Source organism: Ovis canadensis, chromosome 16 (genome assembly GCF_042477335.2).
Source record: "Ovis canadensis isolate MfBH-ARS-UI-01 breed Bighorn chromosome 16, ARS-UI_OviCan_v2, whole genome shotgun sequence".
In the NCBI taxonomy this organism is placed as follows: domain Eukaryota; kingdom Metazoa; phylum Chordata; class Mammalia; order Artiodactyla; family Bovidae; genus Ovis; species Ovis canadensis.
This window is the reverse complement of record NC_091260.1, coordinates 55,227,780-55,253,501: the sequence shown is the minus strand read 5'-3', so window position 1 is coordinate 55,253,501 and position 25,722 is coordinate 55,227,780. Positions and strand designations below refer to the sequence as shown.

At 42.3% G+C, this 25,722-nt stretch overlaps 1 protein-coding gene across 4 annotated transcripts in view; it reads right to left on the bottom strand.

The window, feature by feature from the left end:
- The window catches only part of DROSHA (drosha ribonuclease III), a 120,088-nt gene extending 94,473 nt beyond the window's left edge, over positions 1 to 25,615 (bottom strand). For 2 of the 4 annotated variants that reach the window (XM_069555966.1, XM_069555969.1), the window contains exons 1-7: positions 25,435 to 25,615; positions 20,574 to 20,639; positions 18,503 to 19,339; positions 14,429 to 14,521; positions 8,191 to 8,422; positions 4,914 to 5,055; positions 2,866 to 3,020 (exon numbers count right to left, since the gene is read on the bottom strand). In XM_069555966.1, coding sequence (XP_069412067.1) covers positions 2,866 to 3,020; positions 4,914 to 5,055; positions 8,191 to 8,422; positions 14,429 to 14,521; positions 18,503 to 19,339; positions 20,574 to 20,590 — 1,476 coding nt within the window. In that variant the 5' untranslated portion in view covers positions 20,591 to 20,639; positions 25,435 to 25,615. The remainder of the gene's footprint in view (positions 1 to 2,865; positions 3,021 to 4,913; positions 5,056 to 8,190; positions 8,423 to 14,428; positions 14,522 to 18,502; positions 19,340 to 20,573; positions 20,640 to 25,434) is intronic. The other 2 variants (XM_069555967.1, XM_069555970.1) reach the window with 1 other exon arrangement.
- Positions 25,616 to 25,722: the final 107 nt, after the last annotated feature.

The following is a 25,722-nucleotide window of genomic DNA, read 5'->3' as shown; positions in this document are numbered from 1 at the left end:
TTCACCTGAATTCATTTTCCGGCCATGAACTCCACTCACATGATTCAATAAGTGAATAACCCTGGGTGCTTCTTGGATCGAAAGCTGCTGGTTAAGCACTGCAGGCGGGGAGGTGGGTGATACCTAGCTCAGGGTCCACATGATCAAGGAACCCTTATTCTAATTTTAGGGTACGTACTGCTGAAGCAAGCAGTAGGAATATTTACATGAGAGAAATAACACACACGATATGCTTTGTAATTTCAAAATAAAGGAAAAAACAGGCTTCAAGAAGCCAAAATGTGAAAAGAAGATGGCTATTCTACACGAGGAACCAGGACAAGAGAAAGAAGAGAAAGAAGGAATCCAACGTTATGCTCCAAGAACACGAAAGTGAAAAACGAAGTGTTAGCTGCTCAGTCATGTCTGACTCTCTGTGACCCTGTGGACTGTAGCCCACCAGGCTCCTCTGTCCACGGAATTCTCCAGGTAGGAATACGGAAGCGGGTAGCCATTCCCTTCTCCAGGAGATCTTCGCCACCCAGAGATTAAACCCAAGTCTCTCATGTTGCAGGCAGATTCTTCACTGCCTGAACCCAGGAACATGAGACCCATCTAAATGGAAAGGATCACATAAGTGAGTGAGAAGACCAAAAAGGCAGAACTGAGGTCAAAACCTTAAAGGGCCTTAAAAACCAGTTTGTGAGTTTATTCAATTTAAATGGTTAATGTGGAATCAAAAAGGAGATTAGAGCATCAGTCTGGAGAATGGAGAAATGGAGTTCCATTTCTCACTTTTTTGGTATTAATTAAAATATATATATACTGTATATATAAATATCTATATTTTAATTATATTATGAGACATATATAGTCTATATACATACACATATTTCTTTAGCGTTCTAGGGATTTATGACTCATTTTGTCAAAAATATCTCAATAAAACTTTGAAAAGAAATATTAAAAAAACTATAAGTCTCTTTATCCCTTTGAGAAATCTAAAGCTCCAGGTGGTACAAGACAGGAATAATATGGCTACCTAAAAAAAAAAAAAAAAATCACATTAAGATATTATCCAAAATAACAGCTGGCAAACAGAGATGTGATTGAATTCCCACCAAAGTCACAACACATTCCTAATGCAGGGCACAATTTGTGATGAAAAATATGGAAAAGTCATTTAGTGCTCACTTATTTCCAGGGAAGCAAACAGACATCTTATATGCCTGTCTTTTACCAGGGTCTGGTCTCCAATACAGATCAGCCCTTTATAAGGCTCAACTGTACAGAGGATACAAAACCAAATACAGTCAACACAACACTGAGACTATTTGTTTCTTGATATGAGAGTAACAGTCCATTAAAAGACCACACACAAGGTAAGGGGAGTGACTAATGGAGAAAGGATTTTTCTCGGGGGACACAGAAATGTTCTAAAATTAAATTGTGATGACTGTACAATTCTGTGAACATACAAAAAAAACCCTGAATTGTACACTTTAATTGTGTAAATTGTATGGTATGTGAATTATAACTTGCTAAATCTGTTTAAAAAGATCATATACATGATTAATGTACCAAAGTGAAGATTCCAAAATGTATTAACAATTTGTAAACATTTCTGCTCAATTCTCAAAGGGCAAAAAGGACCACAAGGTACATTTCTGTCAGGCATTCTAACTATATTAATTTTAGATAGCTGTAATCTAATATGAACCAGGAGAATATCAAAATAATGTAGAATGGTATGAATTTATTTACAAAATATAAATTTTAAATGATCTTTTTCTAGGGATACATTTTATTATGCTTGATAAGTTGACATGTATTAAAGATACTATTTTTGTATGTATTATACATTTGTAAAAATACAATTCTTTTATAAAGATACTATTTTGCATTATGTATTGTGTGTGCATGCTCAGTTGCTCAATAGTGTCTTACTCTTTGCAACCCATGGACTAGAGCCTCCCAGGCCCCTCTGTTCATGGAATTTTCCAGACAAGAATACCGGAGTGGGTTGCCACTTCCTACTCCAGTGGTATCCCTCCAACCCTGGGATTGAACTCACGTCTCTTGCATCTCCTGCATTGGCAGGCAGATTCTTTACCACTGTTCCACCAGTGTAACTTCATAATAAAACAGTGAGTGAAAATAAAAAATAATTACGTCCAGCTATGATGTCACTGGCTTCTCAGGTGGTGCAATGGTAAAGAATACCCCTGCCAATACAGGGACACAACAGATGGGGGTTCGATCCCTGGGTTGGGAAGATCCCCTGGAGGAGGGCATGACAACCCACTCCAGTATTCTTCCCTGGAGAATCCCATGGACAAAGGAGCCTGGTGAGCTACAATCCACAGGGTTGAAAAGAGTCGGACATGACTGAGCAACTGAGCACAAACACACATGATGTCATTAGCTCAAACACGCTTAATAACAAGGAGAAGTTACAAGGAACTGTGACTTCTACCAACTGGCAAATACGAAGTCTTATAGGGCCTGGGACGTTGTTTACTGTACGGCTACAAGATAACTTCCAGATGAACTGCTTTTAAAAAGAGCTACAAGTGCTCTCTCCCTCATCCTGCCATCCGTCTCCTTCCGTTTACTGCAAGTTTAATGAAGCAGCACCATCATCCTGCTCCCTCACACAGGATTTACAAACATCGTCAAATAGGATTCAAGGAGCACTTGCTCTGGTGCTTACGCTTTGGAGCTGAACGCTGAAGCTGAAAAGAAATAAGCTGTGAAGGATGACGCCCAGCCCTGAGAGTAAAATTCAGTTTCAATACCAGCTACCATGCATCTTCTGAGCCAGCAGTCATAAATGTGATGTGTGGGTGAGCAACCTTCACAGCAAGAGCATAAAAGCCTGCGCACCTGGCCTGGGTCGTTGTACCAAAGTTCATCATGAAGTCGGTCAGGATGGGCCTTTTTACGTTTGATTTCTGCAATGACGTCGAAAACTTCAGAGTCTGAGCTGCTAGAGCAGGTGCTGTCCTCATCGGACTCGCATTCGGATTCACTGGAACTCTCTATAGAGGTGAGGGGAAAAAGATGGAGAGAAGCTGAAGCCGTCTGCAAGCTGATTTTACATGAAGATTTTACATGAAGATTTACATTTTACATGAAGGTTTTACATGAAGATTTACTTCCAAATGACCAAAACGTAAGGACATACATTTAGAAACCTAAGGACTGCTGTTTATCTTCCAGCAAACACTCCAGTGCCTACTCCACACTAGAACTCTGCTAAGCAACCCCATGAAATCTCATAGAGCCCATGATGCTAAGTCACAGTCTAGAGGGGGAAACAAAGGATCAAAGATTTTTAGAGAAAGACTTGCTGAACAAGACCAGAGAAAATGCAAACCGCCAGAGCTGTTTGAGGTTTCGCCTCCTAAAAGGTGCAGTGAATCCACCCTGATCTGCTGCGGTTTCCTAGAAGGGGTGCACGTGACCCAGGCACAGGGATGGTGGCGGGGTTAAGCTGATGAGAAGGAAAGGAACACAGATGGGACGCTGCAGGCAAAAGCATGGAGCAAGACTATGGGTTGACTCTGGCTGGAGCAAATGCCTCACAGGAAGAAATCCAGAAGTGAGGGGATAAAAGGTCATGAATGCCAGGCTCTGAAGATCAGACTGAATCAGATTCTTTTTTTTTTTCCTCTCAATAGTAATAATAAGAGACTCTAGTCCTTCAAAACGACTAGATAAAAACAGACCAAGAATTACTGTAACGAAACGATCCAGTCACAAAAGACAAATATGGTGTGCCTCTACTTATATGAGGTACCTAGAGCAGTCAGATTCATAGAGACAGAAAGTAGAAGGGTGGCTGCCAGAGGCAAAGACAGACAGGAATGGGAAGCTGGCCTTTAATCTAGACAGAGTTTCCAGTTTAGCAAGAAGAACAGAGTTCCAAAGGTTGTTTACACAATATGAATGCATGTAACACACTACAGAGCCACGCATTCAAAAATGGCTAAGTAGTATATCTTATGTGTATTATGCACACGTTATTTGTATTTTACTACAATCAAAAAAGAAAAAAAAAAAAAAAGACCTAGAACTTGGAGTGATCCTACGAGAGATTAATGCAGTACAGCGTGGTAAGAAGGAGCCCTTACACTGTTGCATTTTCAAGTGTACTACGTGAGATGGGTCCTGTCATTCCTCTTTTAAGGCAAGAAAATTGAGACACAGAGAAATCACATCACTTGCCCGAGATCACATTTCAAGTGGAACAAGGATTCAAACCCAGGCCAGCTGGTTCTGTTGTGCTTTTCCCCACCATGGACACTGCCTCTCAGCGAGGGAAACATAACAAAGGTGGGCAGATGAGAGGCAGATAACATGCAGGAAAAGGCACACCGAACGTCTCCTCTGCGTACAGCGTGTGTTAGGGGTAAGGACACAACGTGGTGAGAAGCACTGATCTCAGCATCTCCTTGGGAGTCTCAGAATACGTATGTGAAAAGATGTAAGAAAGTGATGGAAGCTTTGTGAATAGAGAGAGAGCTTCAAACAGAGCTGGACTCTGGCTGGAGTTTCCACACCCTGGCAGTGGAGAGAGCCACAGGAAATGCCTGCCCATTAGATCACGAGGCACGGGAACAGGCTCCTGCTTTTGACAGGAGGCTGGACTGTGGTCCCTTCTGATTTTAAGACAGGAGTCTATGGGGACACAGTGGCCAGCATGCCTTGCAAATGAGAGATCTCTTATGTATTCTACTGAATATAACTAAGGGAAAAGAAAATCGAAAAGAAGAAAGTTACATTGCTATGTATTTGCTGACTGGAATTAAGGAAAATAAAATGGACATTAGGAAATTTTACTATGGGACTCTCAAGGACACATTCCAAAAGTCTGGTATTAAACAATAAAAAAAGAGCACAGGATCTCAGTCTAGTAACTTCTGACTCACCTAAATCTTCATCTAGCTTCGTCTTGGGAGGCTCCCATGGCGGTCTAGCAGCTTTGGCCTTCTCTTGCCTGCTCCCCAACTCTTCCTCAAATTTGTCATATAAGTCACGGAGCCTACTTGTTCCAACTACAGTAGAATCTCCCTTTGAAAAATAAAGGATCAATATTAGGAACTATATTAATAATAGTCATACCAAAGAGACTTAAGAACTCACCGATAACCAAAGATTTTAACAGCAAGATATCATTTTTCAACCCTCAATTTAACAACCATTTTAAACACAAAATGCCCAAAGTGCTGGCAATGATGCTCTGAATTGCACACACATTTATGGCTGACACAGTCCTCAGGTAAATGCACTTTGCCAACCCTTAGAAACGTTAGAAATCTTCATCTATGCCCTTTTGATACAACAACCAAAAAATCATAAATCCCTCAGAATTCATGACACCTGATACCCTCTTAGAGAACATATACCCCTCGCCTACTGAAATTTACTGATGGTGTGTATTCCACATTAACCCAGTGACCCACAAACCACACACGCACCCCATAAACACAGGGACACACACACACACACACTCTTTACAAACACAGGGTTCTGCAATACATTCCTGGAGGAAGTTCCTCACTTTCCCTTACTCTCCTCCCAGGTTGAAAATCACTTTAAACACCCACCTGAAATGTACATTTGACATTTTCAAAAGGCACCTTTCCAACATAAAATGAATATTCAATCATGAAATCTGTAGTTATTCCCAAAAGAGGGTGTCTGCTTTCCTTAGCCCCACCTCATTACTGATACTGGTGATGCCGGGGTGGCTCTGACACTTAGGCCCTCTCTGCACCAGCGGTGCCCAAACAGAAGCCAGTGTTGGCCTTCTGGTTTATCAGCCTGCCTTAGACACTGGAGTTTTAACACACCCACAAGAAAGGTGAGGAAGAGCAAACGCTCTGCCGTTTAAATGCTCTGAGCCTCAATGCCTTCAACAGTATTTCAATAATAATGATACCCCTGGGGAGCCATTCTCCCCTTCCCCCATGCTCACAGAACTGGGATTCCCTTCAGGTTTGGGGCAGGGAACTTGGCCACTGATGTCTCTGTCCTAATCCCTGGAAAGTGAACATGCCACCTTTCAGTGCAGAAAGAACTCTGCAGACGCGATTAAGGCTACAGAATTTGAGGTGGGATTATCTGGGTAGACCCAACTGAATATGAGTCTTTAAAAGTGGAGAGGCTCTCACAACAGCAGTCCAAGGTGCGACAGAAGAAGAGGCAAGAGATCTTTAAAGCACAAGAGGGACTCGACCCACGCTGTTGGCTCTGAAGATGAAGGAAGGGGTCCATGGGCCAAGGAATGCAGACGGGCTCCAGAAGCTGGGAACAGCCTGCCAGACAGCAAGCAGACAAGGGCCTCCATCCCACAGCCATAAGGAACTGAACTCTGCCAACAACCTGAATGAGCAAGAAAACAGGTTGTCTCCAGAAAGGAGAGCAGTCCTGCCAGTACCTCGATTTAGCCAGTGAGAACCAAGTTTGACTTCCGATCTACAGAACTGTGAGCTAATAAATGTGCAGTATCTTAAGCCATGAATGAAGTCTGTGGAGATGGGTTATGGCAGAGATGGAAAATTAATCCATTAAACACAATTCTGGGTGAAAGGATGGAAGAAGAGATCCCCGGGCACCCTGGGCTCCACCCAGTACTGCCCTCTGCATCTGTGTCTGGGCAGAGGTATGTACGGACATGATGCCTGGGGCTCCCGTGGGCAACCTACAACAGTGGTGGATCCTCCGGAAGACAGCAATACCCACCTACAGCCCTGCCATCACTAAGGCACTAAATACATACCAGCCACCACCTCCCTCCAGATGGCTTGTCAAGGAAAACAAACCCAGCAAGCTTAACCACGATCAGTTAAGTATTCTCATTTACAACAACATTCTGAAGTAACAGATGCCTTCTTTCCAGGGATGTTTTAAGAATTCAGGGAGGTAATCTGAGACACGTGGAGCAGTTTCACCAACACGGCTCCAGGTACGAGCTTCTCCTTGCCTATGTCACCTGAACTATGACTTAAGACCCTGCTTTTCTTTATCAAGTAAAATATCATGCCAACAAGAGAGACCTCTCAAACCTTTTTGCCAGAGACGACAGTCTCCTCTCAAGCTCAACATAGGTAAGGGCCCAGTCCAAGTTGAAGCTGTTTTTACAAAATTCCAAACAACAGAATGCTCTCTTATCTACCCCACCCACTAAATCTAACATCTCCAGGCTCTTCTGTCCTAAATCTGTACGTATCCCTTCCTTCACTCATTGATTTCATCAGTGAACATGACTGTGTGTCCCTGCTATGGCAAAGAAACCTAACTTAATGGGGATGGAGGCATAGTGCCTGTTAGGGGAGAGAGAGAGGAAAAAAAAAAAGGCGGGAGAGAGTGATGGAAAAAAAAATGGAGATGGAAGAAAGAGGAGAAGCGAGCACACAGAGGTCATGGGGCCCCCAAGGCAACGAGGCACGGCTGCTGAGCCCCAGAAGCCCCATTGTGAGCAGCACATGTGCTGACTCTCCTGAGAACCCATCCAAGGTGACGACACTGCGACTCCACAAAACCAGCAACCAGCATGGGAAATCTGCTATGGGTACCTTTGGTCACGGGCAGACTTGCAAGAGACAAACTCAATTTTCCCTTGTTTCTCATTTTGAGGGAAACACACACACACACACATACAGATACAGAAGGCATAACATAGCTATGAGTGAGAGCTTACAAGACCACCAGCATCAAGACTAGCAGTGGCGTCAAAAATCAGAATGAAGAGATCCTTTCATACACCTACGGCACTCTTGCCTTTTGGAAAGCAGCTTTTGTCTACAGCAGTGGTTCTCAACCAGGGGGAGGGGCGTTCTCTCACTCCCCAGGGGACACTGGGCAACGTCAGAAGACAGCCTCGGTTATCACAGTCACGAGGGTGCTACTGGCATCCAGTGCACAGAACCCAGAGATGCTGCTCGACATCCAACCATGCACCGGGCAGGCCCCGCCACAGGGAACTATCCAGCCCAAGACGCCAACAGCGCCGAGCTTGAGGAGCTCTGCTGCTGCCGCTGCTAAGGCGCTTCAGTCGTGTCCAACTCTGTGCAACCCCAAAGACGGCAGCCCACCAGGCTCGGCCGTCCCTGGGATTCTCCAGGCAAAAACACTGGAGTGGGGTGCCACTGCCTCCTCCATGAGGAGCTCTGGTCCACAGCTTCTCTCCTACCACAGACCTACCACCTGGTCCATGGGGTCACTGGAGTAGTAATTTTCTGAGTGGGTGCAGCGAATCCACACGGGCTTAAGGAGTTCTTCCTCCTCCTCCTCGTTTTTGTCAGGCAGCGCCTCCTCGGGCTCCTTTTCCTTGATGGAGGTATAATTCTTCTCTTTGCCGGAGCCCTGGATGTCACTCCACCTGTCTTTTTCTTCCTCCCAGCGAGCTCTCTTCTTCTCCCTGCTTGGGGAGCGACTTCAAAAGGGGGCAAAGGGAGGCTATTAAAAATGTTATTTTCTTGTAAAACTTTTCTATTTCACCTGTTTAGCTCATTTGTCACCTAAAAGGAAAATGTCATGCCAAACCAATATATTCATTTGTATGAAAAACCAGTGACCCCTGACACCGGTCTGCTGACATCAGAATCACCTGAAGTTATTTGTTTAAAAATACAAATTCCCAGGCCCTACCCCAGATCTACTTACTGATTCACAGTCTCCAGGGGTGGGGCCCAAGATTCTGTATTTTTAATAATCTCCCCAGGTGATTCTGGTGTGCATATGGCAGGTTCAGGAGCAACTGGCCAACCATAACTCCTAGAATAGAAAGATCTCTGGGAAATATATGGACATCTCCATCTATAGACGCTCTCAGCATTGAGCACACTAATTCTGAATTCTCCACATCTCGCTTTGCCAAGAGAAAAAAAAAAAAGTCTTCACTAAACATGATCTCCACTTAGCCATAAATTTAGCCTGAGGACCAAAATCCTAGAGTGAACCAGTTATACCATCCCTCACCATTTCTCTGGAAGCCCCTACTTGGGTATTACTGCTTAATGAACCACCAAGTCACCTAATTCTGATCCCCACAATTACTAATAGTAACTCAATTAAAAAGGAAAAAAGCAATTCTATCTCCTTGAATCGCTGGAGCATGAAATTGGCAAAGGCTCAGCGTATCGATGTGCTTGGAGGGAAAAACCCATAGGATAGATTTTTAAATTAAGCCCAGAACATTTCAGTGGAACCGTACAGACTTGGAGAATCCAGCCAAGGAGACAGACTGTGATGTGGTGCCAGCTCGGCAGCTCTACTAACAAAGTCACTCTTACCCAAGAAAGTCTACATCTGGGTCAAAGTCACAAGTAAGCTTCTCCATCAACTCTATCACTCATTTCTAATTTTACAGCAGGGAAAATCTAAGTATAGGTGTGTATACAACAGGGGGAAAACAGTGAGTGATTAGGAGTATATATATTACTTATTGATGCAACTTCCAAATATTACAGTGTACATCAAGAGGTTTGTTACTAGAAAAAAATATTTACTGTGAAGTAAAATGTATATATGTTCACTGAAGAAAAATAAGACAAAAATCACCTGTAACACCACTCAGAAATAACAATTATATTTCACAAATATGTTAGAAGATATAGATATATAAACATACAAGTTTCTAAAAACAGGAACTCCGTAGCCTGTTTTCCTCAACAAAGTGGTAAACCAGGAACATCATTCTACTTCAATACATGTACATCTGAACCATTTTTAATAATGCATATCATTCTTTTATATGTATATACCGTAATCTGACAAATCTGAGCATTGTCATTTAGGATACTACCTTTCTTCCCCCACTGTAAACAATGCTACTGTAAATACACTTGTGTTCTTTGCAGACTTATCATATTATTTCACACACAAAGAGTGTGTACTTTTTTAAAGGCTTCTCTACAGTTAAGAATTACCAGTTTAGATTACCATCAAAACTGTATGTGATTTCCCATTTCCACACATCCTGTCAACATGATTGTTTTTAATCTTTTCTATCCTTACAAAGAGAGCATCTCATTTAATTTGTCACTACTGAAATAACATGTTTCACATTCACTTCTTTTATTAATATGAACATGAATCAATACACCATGGCGATATTTTTAAAATTAGGATTACGGTCTTTTGACGGTTTTTTATTTAAATTATCACCCATCTTCTGTCATATCTAATGTAACCTTTTTCAATTTATTTTCCTTTTAATTCTATGTATAGCTACATTGGAGAAGGCAATGGCAACCCACTCCAGTACTCTTGCCTGGAAAATCCCATGGACGGAAGAGCCTGGTAGGCTGCAGTCCATGGGGTCACGAAGAGTGGGATACGACTGAGCGACGCCACTTTCACTTTTCACTTTCATGCACTGGAAAAGAAAATGGCAACCCACTCCAGTGTTCTTGCCTGGAGAATCCCAGGGACGCGGGCGCCTGTTGGGCTGCGATCTCTGGGGTCGCACAGAGTCGGACACGACTGAGGCGACTTAGCAGCGGCAGCAGCAGAGCTGCATACAATCTTTCTATGGCCAAAGGCAAAGACTGGTTTTGTTTCTGTTTCCAGTCTTAGTGTTATGGCTAATGTTATGGCTAGTGTTACGGGTAATCCTTTCCCATAGCAAGGTTAAATAAATATTTTATATTTTTCAGCTACATTTAACATTAATTTTTTTTTACTCCATCTGTCCAAGATCTAAGGCAGAAATCTGAACTCAAGTTATTTTCCATACAGTTTGCATTGTTTCCATATCAATTTCTCCTCTGATTTGAAAAAACAACTTTATGGTAGATGTAAACCTTTATATATACTTGAATGTTGTTCCAGATTGGTCTCATTGACCTCTTTATACCCATACCAAACTGTGCATTATTTTTCTTCATTATACTCACTTCTATTCCCAAGAAAAATTTGAGTCCTAGTAAAGTTCTAAAAACAGTACCTCAACTGAACTTACATTAAAATTATAGATTTTTTGGAAGGCAGATATACTCACCACTATACCACCGCTAAAAACTACAAATATTTTGGAAGAACACTGGTATGTTTTTTAACCCTATCTTCCACTCCCACTATAGGAATTCAACATGCCCTCCATTCACTTACATCACCTTCCTTGTCATCTACTACACTTAATATCTTCCTATTGATCAATACATTTTTAAGTTTATGAAGAAATTTAACTTTTATTCATTTAAATTTTCTATGTATATTTTCTATTAGTAAGCAGGTATTCCTGGTATTCAGGGAAGGCTCTTAATTATGATATGTTTATTGTGTAACTGTCAACTTCAGTGAGTTAACTCTAACATTTCTTAACTGATTCTCTTGAACTGTCCTGGTAATATCAATAGTTAATAATGGCAAATCCTGGCTCCCTGTGGAGTGGTTTTATTTGTTTTTGTTTGTGGTCCTTCCTGAGAGCCTGACACTCTTGTAAGCACTCTGATACACTTAGTCCTGACAAGAATCCTGAGGCAGATATAAACATCCCTTAGACAGGAAACAGAAATTATATCACTTGCCCACTCTCACAGCTAGTAAATAATAGTAAAATGCTAACATCATTATTTGACACAGACATTTTGACATGTACTAAAAATCCCACCAAATGTTTTATTATTATTACCATCGAGAAACACAGGCAGAAGACATCCTTACTCCTTCCACTTTAGGCAGGTGTCATAAATAATGGATGATCAGGGTTGTCTATTGTGAACAACAGTTAGTATTCTTTTTTTCTTCTTTCCTTTTTTTTTAACACTTTGAGAGGGACATTTCAAAATAGGAGTAAAACATCATTTTAGGTAGGTGTCTCAGGCATTTCAAATTTCAAAATCCGAACTCAAAATTGTTGTTTAATAATATGCTATCTTACAAACTATGATAACTTTTCCTGCTTTACAGTATTTACATCTATAACTTTTATTTTCTTATCTACTGCATGAGTTAGAACTCAAAGAATCCATCTCTGCCTTCTCCACAAGTTACTGGGTATTGGAGAAAAAAAACAACTAAACCAAGAGATTCCCAGCACTCCACATTAAAATCCAACCTCAGGTGGGCCCTCAACGAGTTCCACAAATGCAGTTATCTTGGCTTTTTTCCTATCCTTATCTCCTCCTCTCCCTCAGGCCCTTTCTCTCTGAACAGACTCTCCCTAGCTGACCTCAGCTAATTCATGGCATTTAGCCTTTCTAGCTAAGATCTCTTTTCTGAACCTTATACTTTTTTTTTTTACTTTTGTGTCCCACTAGGTACCACACAACTCCACCGAGCTGTCTCACAGACACAAATTCCACTTGCCCAAAATTGAACTCATTCTTTTGCCTGTTTCTTAAGTGTTTCCAGCCCTCCAAGGGGAACATCAGCTCTCAGGTAATGACCAAGTCCTACTGACTCTCCCACATCGATCTCTCTCAATTACCTCCAACTTCCCCCATCGTCATTGCCACAATGGGTAGGTCTAGCCACAGTCATTTCTTTCCTGGATTACTAACAAAAGCCTAAACTCATTTCCCAACCTCCAGGTTTGACCCTCTGAGACCACTTCTCCAATGCAGGCTTCCCAGCTCTTTCTCTCCCCCTACCATTTGCCTTCCCTTAGGCATTCCTATCCATACTCCAGGGAATCAGTACATTGCCAACTTCTCTGTGACTACCCGAAACCAAGTTACTAACTACTGTGTTCCAGAAGCAGTATGTATCTGCTCTATCAAAAGCACTTCTCACAGCACATAACTTTCTTATTCCTGGAAAGCAGGGACTCTTGTTAAAGACTATCATTGTACCGTACAATACCTGGGACACACAAGAATACAATGTTTGTCATTTGCTTGTTAAGATATACATCAGGTGACAGTGGTAGGAAATGGGGTCTCCTTGTCTTTTTTTCTAACATGCATGGGAAGGCCTATAAGGTTTCAACATTAAATTTGGCTCTTCTCAGATGGTATCAATCATATTCATCACGAGATAATGTTCTCTATCAAGTTACAGAAGTCTGCTTATACTTCTCCTTTACCAGTTCCTACTCATAATTGAATGCAACTTTAAATAGCTAATAGGCAAGTACTGAGATAACTCTAGAGATTCTGACACAAAGAATTACAGTTATAGATCTCCTAATACTAACCTATCTACCCATGGAACCTTGGAATAAACCCTCAACTATTATAACACACAACTGAAAACAACCTGCTCATATACTAATCACTATTTTCACATCCATATTCATAAAAGAAATTGTTTTGTGGTTTTCTTTTCATTGATAGTTTTGCCATTTGGATTCTCCTGATATCACAGCATGAGCCGAGCTTTCCTTCCATTTTCTTCAGTGTTCTAAAAACAGTTTCAAACTTTTTTGGAAGTGACACAAAGTCAACTTTTTCCCATAGTTATTGCCCTATTAAAATTTTCCGCTCTAAGTGTAAGGTTTATAAATTTTGTTTTCATAGAAACAACCCATCACATCCAAGTTTTTTAATTTCTCAAACAAAACATCAGTACTTATACCAACACACTATAATTTTTAAGTCCCCTTCATTCCTATAATAATACATTCTTTCTTATACCTAACGGATATGTGCTTTTCTTTTCTTGATTTGCCACTTTTTAAATCGTACGGCCTTTCAAAGAAATCCTGCATTTATTTACAACTATTATTATGGCATTATAGTTCTATTTTCTAGTTTATAATTTATTTTACCTTCAATACCTTTTTCTGCTTTTTTAGAGTCAAATGATTAGATAAAAATTATATAGTTACCATTTATTTGGCACTACTGGGCCAAGTGCTAAGTGTTTTGTGTGTGTTATCTCAATGATCCCTCATCACTCAATAAGGCAAATATAACTGTCCTTATTTTAGACAAAGAAACTGAGGCTTAAAGAAGTTCCTTTGCCCAGTAACAAAGTTGGGAAAATGAATAATTGACCCAAAATCTGTCAGATTATCGAGAGTACTATTCTTAATTACCATTTATTAAGGCATAAATTTTTAGCTCTTGATATAGAATTGGTTACGTCCTGTAAATTTTTATTTGCAACAATTTCAATGTCATATTTCCAAATAAGGTATTACTATAGTTTTTCTTTTTCTTTTTTTCTGAAACAAGTAAACTTAAAAGCATAATTATGAATTTTCAAGGTCTTTAAAAAAAAAAAAACCCTTGAACTACTAATAGAGAGTTTTACAGCAACTGAGGTCACAAAGTGGCCTAATTTGGGGGACTTATCAAGATTTTCCTTGTGCATCCTATATACATCTTAAAATAAAAAGTTTTTCAGTAACTGGCTACTTTAGCTTTTCACAGTATTCTTTGGACAGACACTCAGGCTATTCTGAAGACCTGGCTGACACCCTGCAAAAGCACAAAATCTGAATTTCAGGAGATGATCCCATGACTTCTTCCAGTGTCAACTCCTTGCTTACCTTCCAGATCTCTTATACTCTTTTTTGTAGGACCTTTCCAGAGATGGTGATCTTCGGCTGTCCCGGTGCCTGTGTCTCTCCCGTTCCCGCTCTCTTAAAGGAATTAATACACAGAGCTGTTTTCAACAGAAAGACTCAAAAACACCATCTCTTTTCACTGAATTCATCTAAATAAATGGACCTTACCTCACCTAAGTATTTTGCAGCACTATTCACTATGGGACATTTTTATTCACCCTTCATTTATCAGAGGTTAAAAGAGCATTTCACTTTACGCAAGTTAACTACCTTAGACATTTCTTGCTGTTTTCTTTAAAAAAAAAAAAAAAAAAGAAGAAGAAGTCACATTTAATACTAAGCAACAAAGGGAATTTTATTATAATCTTCTCTTGAGACCTTCCAACCAACCAAACATTCTACAGGGAAAACTTCAAAGGATTCAACTGCCTATTGATTTCTGGAACACTTAATTTCATCCAACAAATAAATGCATATAGTATAGATTAGGACAAGGGTCTATAATAAAGAGCTCTAAACTCATAGGTTATACACCTCAGGTATAGTTCTTAGTCATCACTAACTACCATGAGACTCTAGGTCACTTTAAGTGCTGTTTTCATCAGGGGAAAAAAAACTCTAAATAGAGACACTGAGTTTACTCAGTGTAAAGCTAGAATGCAGGATTTTAAACCTTCTAATATAAAGCTGGAATTTAGTAATTATGAGAGTAATAACTTATGAGTCTAATCAATAAGTACAATGAGATCTGAAACAAAAATTGGAATCCCAGTGTGTTTACATCAGAACTAAATCTAAAGGAAATAAATACTAGGTCTTAGAGTGGGGCAAAAAAAAAAAAAAATGCTGTATTAGCCTGAATCCAGCAAGAAGATTACAAAAATGTCTAAACTCAAAAATACCCACACTTCACCTTCCCGCCACCACTTCCACTGCGGGGGCACAGATTGGATCCCTGGTAGGGGAACTAAAATCCCATATGCCTGTCACATGGCATGGACAAAAAAGAAATAATAATCCCCCACCTATAGCCAAAGAGAAGAAATGTAAATGTAAAGAAATGTAAACTGAAATCAAAACTTACAAAATTAATAAGAGATCTTAGATATTAACACAAAAATTGTTTTTCCACTTAAAAATCACCCCTTCCTCAAGAAAGACTTCTTTGAATAACACTTTTAACACATACTTAAGGCTCAGGTACACACCAGCTGTCCAAAGTAAAGTAGCCAGTGCTTGGGATTCCACATTCTTTACCTGATACACTTCTAAAATGACAGCTTACTTTTAGACAGCAAATCCCACCTAGTGAGTGGTATCACATGACAAATATAATGTAATTTGTGATGGCAGGGCAGCTAAAAAAAAAACTGCCTCTATTTCCAAATAAAAACTCTATTTAAAGGATATTCCTAATTTTTCATTTGTTTTTGTAACACCTAGGGGATAGGATTTTTTATTCAAGAGTGGCACCTCTCATGATGACTGCTACCTCTAGTGGCTATGAACTGAAAAGACCAGTATAAATCACTGTAATACTACATGATGAACCCATTTAAAGCAAGAAAAACAATGCTTCAGTTATTTTTCCAAAAATTTTTCCCAGTTCGAGACCATGAAGATATTCCTTAGATACATAATACTAGCTCTCCAATGGCTCAATACGGTACTCAACAGGACAGGTATGGGGTTACGGTGCTGTAACACCGCTCAAGTGCGGGAAGCCACTGCCCTGCTCCCTACAGGCTGCCCCTGCAGCTCTTCCTTTTCCCATTCACTGGAGGAACTTGGATCTTTCACAACAGCAAATGCATGCCTCTACTTCTTCACAAACCTTCTCCGGAAATAGTCTGCCCTGAAACAATCTTGTAATCACTATTCACCCAGATTTTGGAGGAGGAGAAGAAAAGGAAAAATGAAATTTGAAAAAGTGTGGATGCACTTACCCCAAGAAGCCAGGGCAGAAGCAGCCAGAGGACAGACTCAAGAATTTGCATAAACTTCATCTAATCTAACGCACAACTTTGTGAACGTCTGGTTTTCTCCAGACTTATAACTTTCGGAAGTTATATACTAGCACTTCATAGGCTCCACGTTTGGTTCACAGAAGCATTCTATATAAGACAAAGAACTGACACTCTACTAAGACCCCCAGAGGGAACTGATTTTACTGCGGCTGTGACATTAAGGCCGCTCCAGAGCAAACACCCCCAAGGACAACATCATAAAACAACTCCAGGGTAAATAAAGGCCATGTAGAAAGATGAGCTAATTGCCTAAGATCCCCCACAGTAAAGGGGTTGTGGTTTAGGCTAATGGGGATTAAGGGCCATTTTTTCAGCATTTGATTTCACTTAGTGACAGGGATCCTCAGTTTACAGGACATCTGTGTTTCTTCAAGCTGAAGCCTGGATGGGAGAACTCAGGAATTTACAGCAGAACCCTAAAAACCACAGTACTCTCAAACAGACAAAAAAGAAGTCATCTAGAATGCTGAAGTTTGCAGCAAAATGTTTCCCCAAAGACAGGTTTATTAACAATCACTTTAAGTCTGAAGAAAACTATCAAACTCTTTTGAGTTTAGATTTTCACCATAAAGTTGTAAAATAAACCCTCACAGGCCTCTGCCAACTAATCCATCACAAAGTTAAGAACAAAACTGACAAGCAACAGTAAGTCATGCTGAAAAGGCTTTTCAAAGTCTACCAACTCTAGTCAGCTTTAACCCATCAGAATCAGTCACCCCTGCAGGAAACATGTCACTTCTGCCTTCCACTAGGCATCAGGGAGAAGCAATAGTGCATTTTCCTTCCAAACCTTTCAAGGCCTGGAGGGCTGCCTTCCAAATCTTTAGGACTGAGAATGACTGTTACCATTTACTGGCAAAATGTTCGGTCAGCATCAAACACACAGCCATAAGAACAACATGGAAACCAAGAAGCACATTAATTCCATAGGAGTCAAGACTCACTCTCTGCAAATCCAAGTAATAAGGTTACCTGGTTTGGGGACCTCAAACTTTTCAGCACAGAAGTTCCACAAGACAATGAAAGTGAGTGAACCCACCACAGCAGCCAGAAAGAGAAGCACCATTACCAGCTCAACAAGTAGAAAACCAAAAATCTTCATTGTTACAAACAGTTCACTGAAGGTATAAATAAATATTAGTAGAATGGATATGTGCACATTTTTATTTTTCCATCTAAACCAATGGTTCTTAGGTTTAGGGTAACAGACTCATACAATCTCTTAAGAATCTGCTGTAAGCCACTGATTTACTTATAGAAAAAATATACAGACATAAAATTTTACATATAACTTCAGAGAATTTCTAGACATCCATCAATGAATGTCTGCTGGAAACCTTATTTCCTTGTAAATATAGATTTTTGGCCTTTTGGGTGGGAAAAAAAAGAAATTTAATCTGGAGTGGATTAGTATGTTCTAAATGCAATTTTATTTAGTATGCATACATTTCAAGGCAACAAAATCAAATTAAAAGCTATTTTGAAAACTGTAACTTTGATAATGTATACCTAATATTATTTCATTTTATAAAGAAACAGAGCAAGAAAGCAAAAACATAAGAGAAACTTCCATTTATCCTAAAAATCAGGAAGCAAGTTCAGCTTGTTAACTAGTTGGATTCCTGACTGATAACAGCGGCCTGCAGACCACCAATTCCGAAAGAACCCACAGTGCAATAACCTGACAAGATGGTCATACTGAACATAATTAAATACAACATCCACACAAACAACTACAAGATCTTTTATTGATCATCGTTAAAATGCCAGCTGTACTCTGTATAGTAATTGACTTACATTCATTGAAATGAACCCGTGTTGCTAAGTTGGGGATGCTTTTCAAAGTGGCTTTCTCCTGAGGTCAACTTCTTTCCTCATCAGTTGTCTCTCCCTCTTTAATAAAAAAAGCCCTTTCCTTTTATAAACCGAAATGCACGGCTGGACCTTTTTGGTCTGGTTTGCTGAGCCTCAGAAATGGCCTGTGTCAGGATCTCCGCAACTTCTCTAAAAAACCACAGGTGTGCTTTACCTGCTCCGCTCGTAGCTCCGGTGGCGGGAGGGCGTGCGCCCTCGCTCGTGATCGGACCTGTAGCGACTGTCCTGCCTTCTCCGGTCGGGGCTCCGGCCTCGCTCCCGCCGCTCCAGGGACCGATGCCGCTCGCCCCTCCCGTGACTGTGGTCCCGGTGCCTGTGGTCGTCGTAGTGCTTTAGCCTTTCTGGGGACCGCCTCTCACTGGGAGCCTTGGGGAGCGGGTACGGAGGGAGGTGCCTGAAGTGAGGGCTACTGCTGTTACTAGCACTGGGCGGGAAGGAACTGGGGCTGTTCTGGAAGCTACTGAAGTTGGGAGGTGGGAAACTGTGGTGCGAGTACCCCGGCGGGTACTGGTAATTGACCTGCTGCGGAACGACGGGAGGCGGCGGCGGATGCGGCAGGGAAGGCGGCGGCATCATGAAGGGGAAGGCGCCTTGGCCAGGAGGCGCTCCAGGGACTGGGGGGTTACTGGGACAGGGTAGCGGAGGCGGCATGGGAGGGAAGCATGGGGGCACGGGGAAGGGGGGCCTCATCTGGTGGTTGGGGAACGGGGGCCGGATCGGGCAGGGAGGTAGGGGGCCTTGCGCTGAAGGAGGCATGGGCGGAGGGAAGGGTACAAAGTCTGGTCTTGGAGGCAGAAAATTGGGGGCCGGAGAGTTGGAGAAGGTGGTGGAAGGGGCGCTGGGAGGTTCGTATTGGTATTGCACAGGAGGCTGCTGAGGGTGAAGCAGTCTCAGATTTTGGGGCCTGAAGGCTGGTGCGGAGGGTCTGGCTCCATGTCCCCCTCGCCCTCGGGGACACCTGGGTCCTCCTGGGTGGAACGACATTCTATGACTTTGGTGGAGGAAAGAAAAAGAGAAGAGAAAAACTCACTATGTAAACAGCTTTCACCAATACCTGACCACCCCTTAGGCTGCTGGAATATTCCACCCATCTAATACTGAGTTCTCTGTACTATCTGAAACTCCTCAGGGCCAATAAACTCCTCTTCCCAGGTCTCAGCCACTCAACCAAAGCCATGGTCAGTCCCTGGACCCTGTCGCTTCCTAAAGAGGCTTCACTTCCAGCATGACGAGGTCACATCCCAGTGTTCAACCATCTGCTGTGGTGTACTTCTTCAAGTTCCCCCCAACCTTGACCTCACTATGTCATCCTGTCCACACATAGCATGTCTCTACACATACACTGAGCATCATCCTGCCACACCTTCCTCCCTACGCAGCACAGACTCACTAATTCAACTCAACATGTCCTAAAAGGAGTCAATAACCTTGCCGTCCAAGAGAATCCCACCTGCTCCTTTTTCAGTGTTTCCTATCTCAATGCATGCATGCATGCTAAGTCCCTTGAGTCGTGTCAAACCCTGTGTGACCCTCTGGACTGTGGCCACCAGGCTCCTCTGTCCGTGGGATTTTTCCAGGCAAGAATACTGTGGTGGGTTTCCATGCCCTCCTTCAGGGGATCGTCCCAACCCGTGTTTCTCGTGTCTCCTGCACTGGCAGACGGGTTCTTTACCACTTGCGCCACCTGAGAAGCCCCTTCCTGTCTCAATAGATGAGACCATTCATTGGTCTTCAAGTCATACAGCAGGGAATTACCTGACAACTTCTCCTCCCTTAACCCTTCTAGTTAAAAATTTATGCTCAAACGCCTGTATCATTTCAGCCTCATAGATACTGGAGTCCATCCATTCACACCATGCTCTCCTGCCTCGCTACTACAGCAATACCCTTGCAGGCCTTTCTACAACCAATGTCACCACCCCCAGGGTACCCTGCTCTCACACGCTCTGTGGTTCTTTTTGGCACGTCCTATAATGATTACAGGTCATCAGCTCATTACCTCATTTCACCTTTGATGTCTGCCTGACCTCAGAACTGCTAGTTCCATCAGGGCAGGGCTCCAGGATGGCTCCTTAACTGCTCTGGTCTGGGTCCCAGCCATGGATACGGCCTATGTTAACACACGCCCTCCTCCTCACAGATCTAAACCCTCCCCACCCCAGATGGCCAGTGTTTGCTCCTCCCTGGTCTCCCAAAACGATTGCCATTACTATCAGACCACTCACCATGCACTGCCTTGCATCGTGACGTACTATTTGAATATGTCACATTTTCCACAGAGAATATAAACTCTAGAGAACAGAGAGAACAAATAGATATAAAAATGTTTCCCAAACTGCTCATGCTGGAAAATATTTCTGTGATTATCTTAACACTGATTTTGCATGCTCCAATGCAGATAGTATATTAATAAAAATAAGAGCATGCTGAACTGAATTAATGTTCACAACTAATTTTTAAGATGTCCTAAGTACTTTGCCAACAAGGGTCCATCTAGTCAAAGCTGTGGTTTTTCCAGTAGTCACGTAGGGATGTGAGAGCTGGACTACAAAGAAAGCTGAGTGCCGAAGAACTGATTATTTTGAACTGTGGTGTTGGAGAAGACTCAAGAATTCCTTGGACTGCAAGGAGATCCAACTAGTCCTAAAGGAAATCAGTCCTGAATATTCACTGGAAGTACTGATGCTGAAGCCAAAACTCCAATACTTTTGACACCTGATGCGAAGAACTAACTCATGGGAAAACACCCTGATGCTGGGAAAGATTGAAGACAGGAGGAAAAGGAATGACAGAGGATGAGATGGTTGGATGGCATCATCGACTCGATGGACATGAGTCTGAGCAAGCTCCAGGAGTTGGCAATGGACAAAGAAGCCTGGTCCATGGCCTCGCAGAGAGTCGGGAACGACTGAGCAACTGAACTGAACTGAAGTACTTATCTCTCTGATTCAAACAACCAGTACCTTAAAAGACTGGAAACTTAGGCATGCTGCTGCTGCTGCTGCTAAGTAGCTTCAGTCGTGTTCGACTCTGTGCGACCCCAGAGACGGCAGCCCACCAGGCTCCTCTGTCCATGGGATTTGCCAGGCAAGAGTACTGGAGTGGGTTGCCATTGCCTTCTCCGAAACTTAGGCATATTCCATCTCTAATCAGCTGAAAGACCAGGAAAGGAAAAATCATTTCTGCTCTCCCACTCCACATTCTCTCTCCCTCAGTGAGACTAGCATTTAGATTCAAACTTAACTATAATCTGGTCAACATAACGGTTTTCTTTGATTCTCATTCTCAGTCCTCCTGATTGAAGAATGTTATGAAGAGGAACACCATTCCAAATATTGGGCTTCAGCAAAATGTTTTAAAAACCCAAACAAACATTAACTGCAGCAAGTTTCCATTTAGAAGCATCTTCCTAAAGTCTTTCTAACCAAAAGTTTTACCAACAGGCTTAAGGCAGATTTTCAAATAGCTCATGAAAATAGTTTCAGATTATTTAGCCTTATCAATCACTGTACATGCCAAATAATATCTCATTAATGATTACCAAGGGAACATTTCATGCAAAGATGGGCACAATAAAGGACAGAAATGGTATGGACCTAACAGAAGCAGAAGACATTAAGAAGAGGTGGCAAGAATACACAGAAGAACTATACAAGAAAGATCTTCATGACCCATATAACCATGATGGTGTGATCACTCACCTAGAGCCAGACATCCTGGAATATGAAGTCAAATGGGCCTTAGGAAGCATCACTATGAACAAAGCTAGTGGAGGTTTTGGAATTCCAGCTGAGCTATTTCAAATCCTGAAAGATGATGTTGTGAAAGTGCTGCACTGAATATGCCAGCAAATTTGGAAAACTCAGCAGTGGCCATAAGGCTGGAAAAGGTCAGTTTTCATTCCAATCCCAAAGAAAGGCAATGCCTAAGAATGTTCAAACTACCACACAATTGCACTCATCTCACACACTAGCAAAGAATGCTCAAAGTTCTCCAAGGCAGGCTTCAACAGTATGTGAACTGAGAACTTCCAAATGTTCAAACTGGATTTAGAAAAGGCAGAGGAACCAGAGATGAAATTTCCAGCATCCGTTGGATCATAGAAAAAGCAAGAGAATTCCAGAAAAACATCTACTTCTGCTTTACTGACTACGCCAAAGCCTTTGACTATGTGGATCACAACAAACTATGGAAAATTCTTCAAGAGGGGAATATCAGACCACCTGACCTGCCTCCTGAGAAATCTGTAGGCAGGTCAAGAAGCAACAGTCAGAACCAGACATTGAACAACAGACTGGTTCCAAATTGTGAAAGGAATACATCAAGGCTGTATATTGTCGCCCTGCTTATTTAACTTCTATGCAGAGTACATTACACGAAATGCCAGGCTGGATGAAGCACAAGCCGGAATCAAGACTGCCGGGAGAAATATCAATAACCTCAGATATGCAGATGACACCACCCTTATGGCAGAAAGCAGAGAGGAACTAAAGAGCCTCTTGATGAAAGTGAAAGAGAAGAGTGAAAAAGCTGGCTTAAAACTCAACATTCAAAAAACTAAGATCATGGCATCCAGTCCCATCACTTCATGGCAAATAGATGGGCAAACAGTGGAAACAGTGACAGACTTTACTTTTTGGGGCTCTAAAATCACTGCAGATGCTGACTGCAGCCATGAAATCAAAAGACACTTGCTCCCTGGAAGAAAAGCTATGATCAACCTAGACAACATATTAAAAAGCTGAGACATTACTTTGTCAACAAAGGTCTATCTAGTCAAAGCTACAGCTTTTCCAGCAGTCATATATGGATGTGAGAGTTGGACTATAAAGAAAGCTGAGCACCGAAGAACTGATGCTTTTGAACTGTGGTGTTGGAGAAGACTCTTGAGAGTCCCTTGGACTGCAAGGAGATCCAACCAATCCATCCTAAAGGAAATACATCCCGAATATTCATTGGAAGGACTGATGCTGAAGCTGAAACTCCAATACTTTTGCCACCTGATGGGAAGAACTGACTCACTGGAAAAGACCCTGATGCTGGGAAAGACTGAAGGTGGGAGAAGGGGATGATAGAGGATGAGATGGTTGGATGGCATCACACACTCGATGGACATGAGATTTTGAGCAAGCTCTGGGAATTGGTGATGGACAGAGAAGCTTGGCATGTTGCAGTCCGTGGAGTCACAAAGAGTTGTACACAACTGAGTAACTGAACTGAATAATTATCATTCAGTTCAAGACCCTCATGATAAACCTGGGGCCTAGACAGCCCATCCTGAGACCACAAGCTACTCAGAGCCAAAAGAATCAACCTCAAACTCCATGCTTGGCATTTAAGACCCTCTGCAATCTGGACCCAACTTCTTCCAGGCTAATCCTCCATTAACTTCCCCATGAAGTGCCTATCATCCTGCGTGCGTGCTAAGTCATTTCAGTCATATCCACTCTTTGCAACCCTACGGATTGTGGCCCAACAGGCTCCCCTGTCCATGGGATTCTCCAGGCAAGAACACTGGAGTGGGTTGCCAGGCCCTCCTCCAGGGGACCTTCCCAACTCAGAAATCGAACCCTCCTCTCATTATGTCTCCTGCACTGGCAGGCAAGTTCTTTATCTCTAGGGCCACCTGGGAAGCTCTCCTATCATCCTAGGTGTTTCCAGTTCCTAACATATGAAGTACTATCATCCAGCTTATTCTTTACTTCTGGTCTTCTAAAACCCCTCCCTGTGACTTTGCCCATTAAGTTTTTAACCCATCTACCCATGTCAAACGCCACATCTTCTGTGCTGCCTATCTTGGTTCCCTTTAGGAAGTAATCCCATTCCCTCAAGACTTCCATTGCTCTTAGTCTGTACTTACTTCTTTTACAGCACTTACCAGAGACTGCCTCATATAATAATCATGTGTGTACATGTCTTAACTCCTCCACTAGGTTATTAGCTCCTTGATGAATTGGGTTGACCCATAATCATTTCTGTATCCTTCACAGCCCCTGGCAGAACATCCTGCACACAGTAGGTGATCAGTAAGTGTTTACTGGCTCACCAGTGATATATGTTTCTATGTTGCTACTGGACATTTCCCTACTGAATATATCCACAACAGGTTTGCATTACCAAAACCAGACAAAAAGCAGACCTTTTCACTGATTCATGCAACATTTAATGAGCCTAGACAGGTGGGGCATGGTCACAGGCCCTGATCAAACATGAGTAAGGCACATAGTAAGCAGGGCTCCTGAAGCCCAGAATCCATATGCAGATACAGATTTTTTTTTTTAATTACATAATGTGATAAACACAAGAGGTATGCAGAGTCCAGGGGAAACACAAAGGAGTGTACTGAATCTAGAGGTGGACAAGAGTCAGGATCACCACTACTCCTGTATCGTGTGTTCACTGTTGTTGAACATTCACTATTAGATCCTCATGGATATTTCTAGAAACAGAATATCTGAAAACATTGATTATGAAACTGACCTATTAAAGGCACAGTCAGGCTGTGTTGTGGATGTGAACTTCAATTCAAAAGTCAAGGAACTCACTGCAACTGGAAAAGTAATTATTTTCGGCGTCTGCCTCCTCTTAAGTTGCTGTTTGGAAGCAGGGAAAGTGAGGGAGTCGTTTTGTATAGTTAACGTGCAGGAACATGACTCTTTGCAGAAAGAGTTGAAATGTGGGACTACATTTCTGTTAACGCGCTCTTCCACCACCTGAATTCCCAGCCCGGTTACTTATGTCTGGATGATTCGTAATTGCGTGCTTCCCTGTTTACATCTCCCGCCAGATAGTGAGCCCCACGGTGTAAACTTACAGTCTCACTCCCCGCCCGAGATCCCGGCGGCCCCAGGCCTGGACCACCACATGCGCGCCACAATGAATGAAAGGTCTCATTTTTCACTACTATTTATTTACAGGGTACGGGCCTAGGGTCCCTTTCCTTTGCCCTTCGCTGCAGATCTGAAGAGGAGCTGCCGGATCCTAACTCCCAGACGCCTCTCACCCCAGCCCCAGACGCCAGCCCCGTTGAAATTCGGATACTTGGAAACACTCCCTCTTCCAACACCCACAAGCTGACCCTTTTACCTAGAAAAGCTCTCGGGCTGCGAGGTCGCCGTTAGAGTAAAGCCAGAGTTATAGTGTAGCCTCCAAGACCGTAGTACCGCCCGCGGCTCCGGAACAGGAAAGCACGGGAATTAAAAAGCAAACCTGAGAAAGCCGGACTGCAAGAGGGAAAGCGCTCGGGAATCGCCGCAGCGCCTTGTGCACGGTGATTGGTGCTTCAATAAGAACGATGGACATCTAAGCCAATCGGTCTCCTCGAGTCTCTGGCGCCCGCCTCCTGCCCCTTACCTCCTCCAATCCGAAACCACA